The sequence below is a fragment of the Periophthalmus magnuspinnatus genome, chromosome 3 (genome assembly GCF_009829125.3).
Source record: "Periophthalmus magnuspinnatus isolate fPerMag1 chromosome 3, fPerMag1.2.pri, whole genome shotgun sequence".
Taxonomy (NCBI): Eukaryota; Metazoa; Chordata; class Actinopteri; order Gobiiformes; family Gobiidae; genus Periophthalmus; species Periophthalmus magnuspinnatus.
The window spans coordinates 12451333-12465584 of record NC_047128.1 but is presented as its reverse complement, the minus strand read 5'-3'; the positions used below and the strand labels follow the sequence as shown (position 1 = coordinate 12465584).

Sequence of the window (14252 nt, the reverse complement as noted above, 5' to 3'; positions counted from 1 at the left end):
ACTTAGTTTGGTGCATTGTTCTCTTCTGTGTAAAATACTCATGTTTGTGCCAGTATTTAGACAGCCATAAATTTCTTGTTCACCATTATATTCTACTTTCTTTGGACTCATTCTTTTCAGGCACTTCTGCTCTAAACGTTGGTATAAAATATTAGTTTAATATTTGAACCCTTTTAAATTACATTTTTGTTTTGAATTGACCCTGATTTGAGTTGAAAATTATACATTATTTCTTTCCAGAATATGAAATGACAAGCAGATTATTTTGAGCTCTTTTATTGCAGCCTGGTGCAGGTCAGTATTTGGCAGCTGCAGTAGTTTTGGTGCATTGTTATCATTTTTGTAAAATAAAACATTCACTTTTGTACCAGTGCCTAAAATGTACCATTGAAACCCATTCAAACTGCGGTTTGTGATTTCCTTCCCATGGAATCGTAAAACATGATTTTTATATATGAAAGTTTCTAATGGAGCTGTTGACTCAAAAGTGATCATTTTTACTGCTCTCCACCAGATGACACATTTCTGAACATATCCAGGCTTTGGCAACGAAACCAGATTTTCCCCATTGAAATGTATTTGATGGGGACAAGTATGTACATTAGACATGTAACATACAACATTAATAGTAAAGGCTAATCTGTCCTTGAAAGACTTTTACAAACAACCAAAAAAAAACCCCAAAAAACAGGGTACACATTATGATTTAACAGTATACAAAGGCAAACGCAGGTCCTCACTGTTTATCAGTGATGACATGTCTGATTACTTTTTAAGACACATTTTAAGTTCATGTTTAAAACCAGACCAGTCAAGGCCCAGTTTCAGGTCTGGGCTTAAGGAGTTCCAAAGCTTATGATCTGGACAGAGAATGCAGACTGTCCAAAAGATGCTTTTCTCAGGAGCACTTTCACATTCTCATTGTTGGCTCCTCATGTGATGGACCCTACTGCTCTGAGTGGGACTATGGCCTTACTGACAACGCCTGGAGCTCTAATGTGCAAACCTTTTACAGAGAAAAAGTTGTGGTGAAGTTTAAAGCTGGGCTTGCATCTAAAAAGATTTCCCAAGCTTTGAACAAGGCTCTCAAGGAGCACTGTTCAATAGAGTATGGCACAACTGCAAACCTACCCAGACATGGCCGTCCACCAAAACTTACAGAACGAACAAGAAGAGCACTCAGCAGAGATGCAGCCAGGAGGACCATGGTGACTCTGGAACATGTGGCAGAAGGTGCTCTGGTCTGATGAGCCCAAAAATCAAACTTTTTGGCCCAAAAGCAAAACGCTACATGTGGAGGAAAACTACCACTTCACATCACTCTGAACACACCATCCCCACAGTCAAACACGGTGGTGGTGGCAGCATCATGCTGTGGGGGTGCTTTTCTTCAGCAGGAACAGGGAAGTTGCTCAGAGTTGATGGGAAGATGGATGGAGCTAAATACAGGGCAATCTTGGAAGAAAACCTGTTGGAGTCTACAAAAGACTTGAGACTGGGGTGGAGGTTCACCATCCAGCAGGACAATGATCCTAAACATAAAGCCAAAGCGATAATGGAATGGTCTAAAGCAAAACATATTCATGTATTAGAATGGTCCAGTTAAAGTCCGGAAATCCAATTGAGAATCTTTGGCAAGATCTGAAAACTGCAGTTCACAAAGAGTCTCCATCAAATCTGACACAGCTTGAACTGTTTTGCCAGGAAGAATGGGCAAAAATTTCGGTCTGTAGGTGTGCAAAGGTGGTGGAGACATACCCCAAGTGTACTGGATACATGTGTTCATTAATCTGCTTGAAATAACTTCAATTAAACTGAATATTATTTTTTATCATCTATATTTTATTCAGCAAAATATCATACTCCAAAATGTGTTGTCTACACACACATGCTTTCAATGGGTAAAATCTGGTTTTGTTGCTTGTAAAAATGATCACTTGAGTCAGAGGCTCAGTTAGAAAACAAGCACTTTTTATATATCAACATTTCTGTTTCCACAGGAGGGAAATAAAAAAAAAAAAAATGCAGTTTGAATGGGTTTCAATGGTGCATTTTACATTGAACAGCACTATATAGTATAGATAGTATTTGATATTGCATAAAAAATAACAATACACCAAACCCACTGTTGCTATCAATAACTGACCTGCTCCAGACTGTAATAAAAGAGCTCAAAATTATCTGCTTTGCATTTCACATTCTGGAAAGAAATCATTTGTTTATTTTCAACTCAAATTCAAAACATGTCATTTAAAGGGTTCAAATATTAAACTACATTAATATTTTATATCAATATTTAGAGCAGATGTGTCTGAAAAAAATGGGCCCTTTGCTGCTAACTACATGAGTTTCCCTTTCATAAACTGGGAATACTCTGAATCACTTTGCCTCTGCAGAGTTTGCATAGCAACGCAAGACAGAGCTAATGTCAGGTGAATTTAAAGGGGGCATTTTATTGTGGTAGAAACACTGTCATTTTATGTAATTTAAAATCATTTTTTGAGAATTAGGAATTGATCCAGAATCATTAAGATATAGAATTCTGATCCTTTTTAAGATTTTTTTTTCTCCCCAACACCCCTATAGCATTTGTACATATTTTGTAGTGTATAGCATGGTAGTATAGTAAGAACTCATTACAATGCATCCCTATTCTCTGTACGGTCCTCTTTAGCAGCCCGAAGCCAGAGAGAACCCCTTGTGGATGGGTAAAGCTGCTGTAGGGGGTCCAATGAGTGCAGAGTTGGGAGAACTCACAAACTTCAACTCCACAGCCGTCAATACAAAGGTGAGCCCTGATCAGACCTGGTCTTACCTGAAGAGTATGTGCTTTGGCTAGAGGCTTCTGTAAAGAACTGGGCATTTCTAAATTAATGGGCAATGGTGATTGTACAACCTCAGCCAGGAGGAAAAATGCTGGCCTAGTATCTTACACTGCTTCTCTCTCCAGAGAGGAGCATCTAAATCCAAGCCCCCTGCTGCTTCCTGCGCAGGGCGTCCAAAGTGGCCAATGTGAGTGAGGCTGTGGGGGGCTGTGTCTCTAGTCAGGTCCAAACTGTCTGCTTCTGTCTGTGCTCAGTCTGATGTGGAGAGACACACTCTGGCCAAATACCTGATGGAGCTGACTCCGCTGGACTATGACATGGTTCACCTTCATCTGTCTAGGATCGCGGCTGCAGCTCTGTGCCTGTCGCAGCTGCTGCTTGAGGGGCTGCCTGGGTCTGTACACATATGAGTCTAGGATACACGTGTTGCTGTTTATAACAGTGCTGCCAATTGAAATCAAATTTTGATTAAGACAGCATAAAACACCCTATTTACACCTAAGGGATTTTTGTTTTACATGATGCACCAGTAAATTGTCTTTGATTTATGATCCATTGATCATTAGACTTGCTGTTTTCCCTTTGAATTTTAGAGTTGAGCTAATGTGTTGAGTGAAGGCTCTAGGCAACAGTTTGCTGTGTTGGTAGCAAGACTTGCCTAGATGTTTGCAGAGAAGGCACGCAACCATGGTAATGACAGTTACAGCAACTGATCAGTTGCCAATACAAATTGGTACACCATGTACACCAAATCTTTAATGGTCACTTAAAAAAATGAATGAAATGCATTAATGCATTGCAATTGTGTAGGGGAAGGTATTTCAATAACATGGCATTTGTCCTCTTGTGGAAAAATTACAATTCTAGATCAAAAGTAATCCATTTACAAAGGCTGGTGAGTTTTGAAATACAGATAAAGGTCCCTTGAGTATCTGAGCTCTGAGTATTTTGTACCAGGATGACAATGCTACATACATTTCAAAGCAAAGTGAGTTTTGTTTCACACCCATATGATAATGAACTTTTACACTTAGACAGGTAGAACAACAATGAGTTTCCTGAGGGATGAAGACGGAGCCTTCACACATGTTAATGTCTGGCCTGGGTCTGACAGACTGTCACAGATCAAATGCTTTTAAAGATATACGATAAGAATATTTTCTTCACAACATGAATATGCTTAAATTTCCATCACAGTCCCTTAACTCTGCTCTTGTCTCCGCAGTCTCCCACTCAACAGCACTACACTTATGACGAGGCCCACCTGAGGCCCATCATGTAGCGCATCGCCAAAAATGTGGTCCAGATCAACGACGGCAAGACAAAGTTTAGACTGAGTCCAGATTCAGGTCAAAGGTTAAAATTCTGTGACCTCTTGATGACTTTTCCCTCTGTTAAGGCCAAGTACTCAGGCAGTAAACTGATGAAGATCGCCCTGTCCCTCAACTCATCTGTCCCATCATCAGGAGCATAGCAGCTGCAGTGGACCAGACTCACTGAGAGACCAGAACCAGGGACAGTTATGCACTTTATTTTTCACTCCATCTTGGGGAGACATGATTTTAAATAAACCTTTTTATATTTTTTAATCTTTCTACCATAGTGCCAATTAGGGTGACACTACGGTAGAATTGTCCCTAAATACTACCACACCAGTAAAAGGGCAAAACTGACCTTCTTGCTGTATTGGCCTCTATAGATAGATCAAATATATACATCAGCCTATCTGCCTTAAATCTCTTGTAGAGGCAGATATAAAACGTGCCTACTCAGCTCTTGTACCCACTTTAGTAAAACCAGTTTATGGATGACTTGTAATTGAAAATCTCATCTGGGGGAAAATAATATATCAGAGGTTATGACCATCGGTTTCTGAGGATTCTAAAGTGTTGGCCGTGAGGAAAAAATTGGCCTCTCCGAGTTTGTCTTGAACAGGAGACTTTGGCCAATAAGCTTGTCAGTTTTGTTTGCACAAATCATGCATCACTGTAAATAAATAATTGTATAGTTCTGTTATGTGGCTTTGCCAACCTTTGCTGTGGTTATAATTTTACTGCTTTGAATTGTTATCTTTTTCATATAAACATTATGGACATGTAAATTGTTTTTGCACATATACTTTTTTTTTTCTATTCTTGTAATTATGTTTATGGAATATTACAATTTTTGCTTCCAGTTTGACAAAATTTGCTGTAGTCATTGTTGCCAAGCACATATTTTGTTTACATCTTGCAGTTTGAATTAAAACTATGGGCTGTTTATACCATGTATGCACCCTTTTTTAAATGTAATTTGTCAAAATGACGGCTGGTTGTTCCTTAATCTGTGTGTAGATAGGTTCAGGAATCCGGAGTTTGGCCAGCACGTGCCTAATATTCTAGATAAAGTAGTTTCCAGATTGGTCTGGACATATTCAGAGGAGGGATAATGGATGTATATGGGCCAAATGATGCTGTGGTTAATTGCCAGAAAAAAGGACTTCTAGAGGAAGAGCAAATATATTTATGGATGTAGTGAAAAAGGAAGTACGCTGGTGTGAGAGGAGAGGGTTAGATGTGGCTAGAGGTTTCACATCTGACATTTACTGGAAAAGAAAAAATTAATAACTTACTGATGGTAGCTTTAAATTCTGATTTATTCTATCAAATGTATATGCATATTTTACATAAATATGTCTATTAATCTTGAATATTTTTGTTTTTGTTTTGGCATTTCTTATAAGAGTGATGCTTTTTTTTTCCTAACATAATGTTCAGCTCAAGTAAGACAAAACATGTGCAGATAAAATACATAAAAACTAGAAAAATATTAAAATAAATAATTACAATAAATAATTACAATAAATAAAATCACCATGGGCGTGTCTTTACGTGAGGTACAACATTCTCCACTAATCAAATGCGCCGTTCTAATCCCAGCAGCCAATCAGGTTTCTGAACGCAGTATTTAACTTGTTGCGTCGTGTCTTTAGATTCACTGTTGTTTACCTGCATTAATATTTGCTTTTTACTCAAAGTCCGATAATATTTAAGGCTCTTTACCTGTGACTTCGCTTCTAACGTCGTCGGTAACATGACTTCTCTCGAAATGCGCGCTCTGGTAAGTAAAAATAGCGTTATTCCTTCCATATTTGTAGCTAATGTCACTTGTGTGATGCTAGTTGTGAGGCTAAGAAGACTTTTTATCCTACCATTTTTCTGATTACATGTTTTTAAGCATATAGTTTTTATACTCTAGGAAAGTCTCAGTAGTTTTGTGTTGTCATTTCTTAAAAGTTTCACAAATGCACATTCAAATGCCACATTTTAATGTTCTTTAAACATGTGGATGATTGACATTTGCTCATTTGTGTGACAGCCCGGAGCCGGAGAGAACCCCGTGCCGATGGGCAAAGCGGCTGTAGCGGGTCCTAGGAGAGTGGCGCTGGGGGAACTCACAAACTTCAACGCTGCAGCCCTCAAAAAAAAGGTGAGCCTCACCTTTGACACCTGGAATTAGCTGGTGTAAGCTGGCCAGCTGAAGACTAGGCTTTATCAGCTCTTACTGTAATGCATCAGGAATTTGTCATTTGGCTAAGGGACAATGGAGATTGTACAACTTTAACCGGGGGGGGGGGGGGATTTGACCTAGTATCTTGCACTGCTTCTCTCTCCAGAGAGGAGTTGCTAAATCCAAGCCCCCTGCTGCTCTGAAGACCAGGCAGATTGAGAAGCAGCCTGAGGCCCAGCCCCAGCAGGTGGAGGTCCTAGCAGCCACCAAGGCCCCTGAGGGCCCGCAGCAGCTGGACGCTTCCACAAAGGAGGAGAGCGAGCTGTGCCAGGTCTTCTCTGAGGTGCTGCTCACAGTGGAGGATGTGGACAAACAGGACTCTGACTTGCCTCAGCTCTGCTCTCATTATGTCAAAGACATCTACAAATATCTGCACGAGTTGGAGCAGCAGCAGACCGTGCGGCCACACTACATGCAGGGCTATGAGATCACGGGCCGCATGAGGGCTCTGCTCATCGACTGGCTGGTCCAGGTGCACTCCCGGTTCCACCTGCTGCAGGAGACTCTGTACCTGACTGTGGCTGTGCTCGACCACTTTCTGCAGGTGCGAGACTGTGTGCTCAGGCTAACATGCTAACACTGTAATGCTAACCCTGTAGTCCTCCAGGTGCAGCCAGTGTCTCGCAGGAAGCTGCAGTTGGCTGGGGTGACAGCCATGCTGGTGGCCTGCAAGTTTGAGGAAATGAGTGTTCCGGAGGTGGGAGACTTCGCCTACATCACAGACAACTCCTTCACCAAAGCTCAGATCCTGGAGATGGAGCAGGTGCTCCTGAGGACCATCAAGTTCCAGTTGGGACGACCTCTGCCTCTTCACTTCCTGCGCAGGGCATCCAAAGTGGCCAATGTGAGTGGGGCTGTGGGGGGCTGTGTCTGTGGTCAAGTCTAAACTGTGTCTGTGGTCAAGTCTAAACTGTCTGCTTCTGTCTGCGTGCAGTCTGATGTGGAGAGACACACTCTGGCCAAGTACCTGATGGAGCTGACTCTGCTGGACTATGACATGGTTCACCTCCGTCCGTCTGAGATCGCGGCTGCAGCTCTGTGCCTGTCGCAGCTGCTGCTCGAGTGGCTGCCCTGGGTCTGTATACATGCGAGTCTAGGATACAGGTTTTTTTGTTTAACACTGCTGCCAATTAAAATCAAATTGCTTTTAAGGCAGCATAAAACTCCCCATTTAAACCTAAGGGTTTTTGTATTGCATGATGCACCAGTAAATTCTTTGCTTTAGGAGTCATTGATCATTTAGACTTGCTTGTTTTGTCTTTTGAATTGCTCAGTTGTACACAAACTCTTAATGTCCACAAAAAAATTTGATTATTAAATTGTGTAGCGGCAGGCATTTGTCCCTTAGCTCTGCTCTTGTCTCCGCAGTCTCCCACTCAGCAGCACTACTCCACTTATGACGAGGCCCACCTGAGGCCCATCATGCAGTGCATCGCTAAAAATGTGGTCCAGATCAATGACGGCAAGACAAAGTTCACGGTGAGTCTAGATTCAGGTCAAAGATTAATATTCTGTGCCCTTGATGACCTTTGCCCTCTGTCCAGGCGGTGAAGACCAAGTACTCGAGCAGTAAACTGATGAAGATCGCCCTGATCCCTCAACTCCGCTCTCCCATCATCAGGAGCATGGCGGCTGCAGTGGACCAGACTCACTGACAGACCAAAACTGAGGACAATAATGCACTTTTTTCACTCCGTCCTAGGGAGACATGATTTTTAGATTGCTTTTTTAACTTTTTAAAATTAATACTTTTACAGCTTGATCACTCTCTAGTCACTTTGAATAATTCCAGAATTTTACCTTCGTTGTGATGTGTACATAATGTTATGGTTTGCAAGATTTAAAATAAATGTGTACTCAATTCATGTTTAAGATTTTACTGATGCTCATTTTCAGCAGTTTTGTCTATGGTGGGTTATTAAACAGTTCCAGGATCATACTTTAGTCTTCTGTTACTTAAATTAGATTAGTTCATTTATCACATTTCTGAACACAGGTCTGAAAGTATAAGGCTGGCAGACCTTTTATAGACTGGTTCATGGCAGATTATCAAATTTTAGACTTGCAATTGAGATTAAAGCCCTTTTATGACTGACACATCAACCCTGTCACTATTTGTATTCTAATGGGTTGCCATTCCTTTGGTATGACCACTTTTATGGACTGAACAAAGCTGCAGTGTTTCCCATATGGTTTTGGTGGCACAAATAATTTTCATTTAAATAATTTGATCTCCATTTGGAGTAATGTCACTGCCTTTAATATTTAACCAGTCACTTTTTGAAAGTTTGATAACACAGTGACAGTCTAATTTTGTTTTTGCCAATATACGGACTATGGCGGGCCAACATAGACTTCTGTGTTAGTGGGACAGCTTGACATAAGCACTTTGAGTGTTGTGAAAAGTGCTATATAAATTGTAATAAACTGCCAGTAAAAGTATTACAGATTTAGATGGCATACAGAGGATCTATAGAGAAGCCCTGATGTCATGAATCATGATGCTGCAGTGACTATAGACCAGAGCCCAGACCAGGGTTTAACAGGGACTTTGTGTGGGCCCAGAATGTCTCATCACTGATACTGGAGCCTGAAGAATCACATCATTTAGTTCACACTGTGAAAAGACTATTGTACATTCATTTATAAAGCTGATCTCACCATTGCATGCTCTGAGTACTGGGTGACTACTGCCAATGTGAATCAATATAGTTTTATTTTACTTATTTAAAGATGTACTGTAACTTTTCTGGTGGAGGCTGGGAGTATGCCTTTTGCTTGTTCATTGTAAATCATAAAATTGGTTTAAAACTGCTTAAATTCCTGTTCAGAACTGAAGGCCCCCACCTCTTCAAAATAAATGTAATTGTAGTAAGCATAATAAAACAGAAATTCAAATCTGTCAACTTGACAAAAAGTTGAAGGAGTGAAGAGGTTTGGCTGCTTTTCCAAGCCGTTTCTTCGGTTCATTCACTCCAGAACTGACAGATTTGAATTTTTGTTTTACTATGGATCATATCTGGACCAGTGAGGTATTATACAGATATAAGATGAGATAAGATAAGATGTGCCTTTATTAGTCCCACAGTGGGGAAACTCCAGTATTGCACTGCGCAGATCAAGAACAGTAGAAAAATGGTAACATGCAATAAAACAAGATAATAGATAATAGCTTAAAATAATTTAGAAATAGACTTTAAAAATAAACTAAAAAATAGACTCTAATAAAAAATAGACTATTACGTACAATAAGAGTGACAGTGCAGCATATGAACAGAATAAATCTCAGTAAAGTGACTTCAGTAGATTTACATGGTATTCAGTATTGCACTTAAGTATAGTTGAATGAAACGTGTTCAGTGTTAACAATGTTCGTTGTACAAGACCATAAGGGAATATAAAATGTACTGTAATGTTGGAAATCACATTCTATTGTCTAAATAAAGTGTTTTTTTTATTATTATCATCATCGTTGTATCGGAATCGGTATTGACTATCAAGTCTTTTTTATTAATGAAATCGAGTTTGAAATGTTAGTATCCTGACAACACTGGGCTCTACAGGGTTAAATCTATTCGTGCAGTTCTCCTGTTTGTCCACACGGGGGAAAAACAGGACAAACACGCTTCTCTCTCCCTTCACTCAAGCTTCTCCACGCACGCACGCGCTACCGTCGCTTTGTTGTTTGTCCGTGTGTCGATCAGTGCAGTCCGTTTGACCGCTGCTGCAGACTATTCAAAGCGCAACCCGAGTCTAGACCCCACGAATCTAGACCAAGAACTGAATTCCAGCTCCAACTTTTATACCAGACCAGCTCCTCGTGCACTAGAAGACCCGGTTTGAAACTTCTACCACGCGCCAGAACGGTGAGTAGTGAGTACGCACGGCTCTTGTGGCTTGTATCGTTTGGATTGGCTTAACTTTGTGGCAGAGAGCGCTTCGATTGCATCCATAGACTGGACTAGATCGGATCTACGTGGACCAAATGTAGAGCGCTACTGCTGCAGTATGTAAAAAAAAAAAAAAAAAAAAAAAAATAAGAAAAAAAAAAAGCGAAAAAAGCGACAGATTGGTCCAAAAGAGTTGAGTTTTGCTAAAAGGATTTGGAGATAAGAAAGAGACCCGGGCCTGCAACTGTGTGGACTGAAACGACTTCTGGACTTTATCTGCTTGTTTTGTTTGTTTAAAGCAGAAATTCAATACATTTATATCGAGTTTGGTAGAACACTTTAAATCTTGAGGGGGTTGTTTTTTAGGGGTTGGGAGAAAACTCGTACAACTTGTTGACAACAGGTAGCAATTGGCACCATCCCTGTTTGGAGCTGAAGTGTGTTTACCCGTCGGACCAATGCAAATGCTATGTTTAAGCGGGCTTCTTTTCTAAACCATTGGAATTATATGTAATCCATGATGGTTTGGGTGGTGGCAGAGTCGTTAGCCTCTTATTTAAATCCCACCCAGTTTGGAGTAGTATATAGGTGAGATCAGGTTAGTTTATTTGCCATTTCTAGTAAAAAAAATATATATATATGAGTAGTATAGCAAGCGTTAATGCTATAAAATACCGCAATTTTCGGACTATTGAGCACACCTGAATATAAACTGCAGGTTTTCATGTTGCAACGTGGAATATTTACACAGAACGACAGTACACAGAAAGCGTGGGAAAAAAGTAGCGGCTTATAGTCCGAAATTTACGGTACTTTAGGTCAAAATGCTCTACACAAGTTTACTTTTAAAGGTGTACTATGGATGTTTTTGATGGAGGGTCTCTTGAAAATATTATAGTTTTTATTAGAATTTTGTTTTGATGCCAAAAAACACTTTGTTTGATAGTTGGTTTGGTGATGTCATCTTCTGGTCTCCATGGAGATCCCTAAGTTAATGCCAGGTTTTAGACCCCTCCATGAAAAAAATGAAGCTGATTTTTGGCAATAGGGCTGGACAATATGGCATTGTCATTATAATAATCATTTTTTCTCTCAAGATTTTTTTTAGTCTTTTCAACAACAAATTTAAATGGGTCTCTGTGTTGTTTATGCTCATAAAATCAACACTGATTTTTAAACAGTGCTATTTAACACAAAAATAGTCAAATGTATTCCTCCAAAGCCTGAACTCTGCTCCAAACCGCATGTTTTTACTGGAAGAGGATTGGCTGTGGACCTTTTGATTCAAAAACCCAACTATATCACTGAAAATTAGACATGACCGATTCATGATCTCTCTATTAATGACCCAGCCCTAGCTGAAAATTAGACCTCTCTTATAACGAGGTCAATGCAAACACATGTTTTTATTTCTAGTTTACAAGTCATATGCATGCACAGTGGCAGAGGTTAGGCTTTTTAAACATTGAGCCAGTGAATCTAATGACTTCTGCGTGAGTGAATGTGTGTGTCACTGTGTGTCTGAGGGTCAGTGAGGGTAGGTCCGGGTGTGTCCTCCTGCCCAAGGCCCATAGTCGCTGCCAATTCCAAACACACACACAATTGGAATGAAAGTGAAAGAGGACGCTGGCACAGTGAAATAAACTCTGTTGCCTTGGGCACACATCACAGTTAAAGATGTTCATTAATCAGTTAATCGGTAATCGTGATCTTTCATGTCACATTATAATTGAATAACTAAAAAATCAAAACGTTTTAAAGCAATTTAATCCAAAAAGTAAATCTAAACGTTACATGTTTAAAAAACAAAACAAAACAACTTTAACTTGAAGTGCATTTTAATATATTGTTTCAATTATATTTTGGCTTGGTTGGCCTGTCACAGTAACACATTTTGAAGCATGATATATTGTTACGGAGAAATGCCATTGAGAAAATAGAATAGAACAGAATTATCCCGGTGGAACACTTTTAAATAGATAGTATCATTAAAAATTCCGAGCTGTTACAAATAAATGGCAGAATTAAACAATATTTAGCCATAGAAGTTGTGTATTTAACCTACAACAGCTCAAATATTATCATATTACAATTAAAATGACAAAATGTCCCCATTATTTCAAAGAAAATGAACACACAATAAATATTGATGCCAAAAATATCATTCAGTACATAAAAGCTAGAGCAATACAAATGGATATAGTGATTGTGGTGGCAGGTCTGTGGTGTTCCACAGCATGGCATTATGTTGTCAATTACAGGTGTTGTTATTGCTAAAAAAAACAACTTTAAAACATAAATTCTTAACTTGAGAAAGCTTGCCACTCCACAGATCTCACCTGTAACTTGAACTGTTGGTTAGGAATGCACCAATACTAGGATTGACTATCTGTGCTGATACAAAAAAAAAAAAAAAAAAAGCTGGATTAGGTATCGGTTCCATGATATTGGTTCAGCTGATATCTTGGTTGGGCCTTTAATTGGATCTCTTGTGTTATAAGTTAACTGTGTGTAAGGAAATAAGTGGCATTTTTTTACCTGCTTGTCTCTATAGAAATGGATAAGCTTAATAACATACTGTGAGACATTCCAGGCGTATCAATAACATGTAACTGTCCATAATGAAAGTTGCATAGTGCACCTTTAAAGTCTAAATAATAATGCCATCAGGTTTACACTTTTACACTCAGAGACCATTATACTTACACACAAGTGCTCCATACACATATTGCTGGTACTGGTGTGAGGGATTGCATCAGATATGACAGACACCCACACAATGGCCCGTGTTTTACCCCAGCAGAGCCCTCCTTGAGTGGGCATCTGAGTGACGACGCAGTGGGCACGTTTCCAGGGTCCATCAAGTGGCACAGTCTGCTACCTCAATGCTGACGCCATGCTACTGTCCACAGTATGCCTGCATACAAGATACTGACCTAATTTTAACAAACAATGCAGAACAAGCACCGGTGTCATCACGATACTAACATTTCAAACTCTATTTTGATACTAAGGAATAGACTTGATACTCAGTACCAATTCTGATACCACAATGATGATTACATAAAACACTCTTTATTTAGACCATAGAATGTGATTTTCAACATTAAGTCATAGTACTTTCTTTTCTATTCTCATGAGGCCTTATATCTGTGTAATCCCTCAGTGGTCCAGGTAGGCCCCATAGTGGTCCATGGGCGTATAATAGTCTATGTGTCTCACACTTGTTCAGCTCAAGATCATTCTAAAGCTATTCAGGAAAGGTCCGTTTCTGTCCTGTGAATGGGACTTTTTTAGTAGATACTAGTTAATTTAATTTTCAATACTTTAGAATAATACGCATTTGGAAGTGCCCATATAGGTTTAAAGGCTTCCAGTTCTCATATCAATGGTAGAGGATTGGATACACTTGCTGGTCTCTAGCTGGAGATGTTATTGGTTTGCCTAGGATCTTCCACAGTATGACATCTATCTAACTCCATATATACAAGCAGGTGACCAGGACAAGTTACAAGTCAGATCTGTGAAGAAGCAAGTAAGAATTCATGTTTATGAGGTATTTGAGTAATAAAACACCTTTTATTGCTTTTTCAGATCCTAGAATGTGATTCTGCCATACTCTCAGATGGGAATGGAAAGATATTTTACTTTGCCATGAAATATTCAAAAGGTAATAATGATTCAGAAGGTAATAATCATTTCTATTAGTGACACTCTCTACATTTGAACAGTATGACTAGCTGCCTCCAGTCTGTGTTAGATATAAAATATCAGCCAATAGAATGATGTGATGTCATCTGAAAGCCAGCAACTCATAGATTAAAGGTCATATATTATGCAAAACAGACTCTTGTGCGCTTTAGAATGTTGTTATCTCATCAGAAGCATATCTGGAGTTGTGTTTTGTTTCATTCACACATGTTTGAGTAACCCTTTATTATTAGTCTATCTACATCTCGAAAGCTGAAAATGCTCTGTTCCACTTTGT

The 14252-nt window shown here is 39.5% G+C and overlaps 2 protein-coding genes across 3 annotated transcripts in view; both read left to right on the top strand.

Annotated features, from left to right (window-relative positions):
* Positions 1–2739: 2739 nt before the first annotated feature.
* On the top strand, positions 2740–8240 carry LOC117393790 (G2/mitotic-specific cyclin-B2-like). 2 transcript variants are annotated; one of them, XM_033991799.2, is made up of 7 exons: positions 5801–5924; positions 6183–6293; positions 6481–6918; positions 6982–7218; positions 7309–7449; positions 7743–7853; positions 7919–8240. In XM_033991799.2, the coding sequence occupies exons 1-7, from the start codon at positions 5898–5900 to the stop codon at positions 8027–8029; spliced, it is 1176 nt and encodes a 391-aa protein (XP_033847690.1). In that variant the 5' UTR covers positions 5801–5897; the 3' UTR covers positions 8030–8240. The 2 variants fall into 2 exon arrangements, with proteins under 2 accessions (XP_055076992.1, XP_033847690.1); XM_055221017.1 differs by lacking the exons at positions 5801–5924; positions 6183–6293 and adding an exon at positions 2740–2788 and having other exon boundaries at positions 7919–8238.
* Positions 8241–10006: 1766 nt separating this feature from the next.
* LOC117389075 (CD82 antigen-like) overlaps positions 10007–14252 on the top strand; it is a 43225-nt gene continuing 38979 nt past the window's right edge. The window contains exon 1 of the mRNA XM_033986652.2: positions 10007–10240. The gene's annotated coding sequence lies outside the window, so the exon portion shown is untranslated. The remainder of the gene's footprint in view (positions 10241–14252) is intronic.

What these genes read in the sequence shown, in the direction of transcription:
- LOC117393790 (XM_033991799.2), top strand. Translation starts at nt 5,898, where the DNA reads ATGACTTCTCTCGAAATGCGCGCTCTG. An exon ending in GGGCATCCAAAGTGGCCAAT is followed by an intron (nt 7,219 to 7,308) that starts GTGAGTGGGGCT and finishes GTCTGCGTGCAG; the next exon opens with TCTGATGTGGAGAGACACAC. An exon ending in ACGGCAAGACAAAGTTCACG is followed by an intron (nt 7,854 to 7,918) that starts GTGAGTCTAGAT and finishes CCCTCTGTCCAG; the next exon opens with GCGGTGAAGACCAAGTACTC.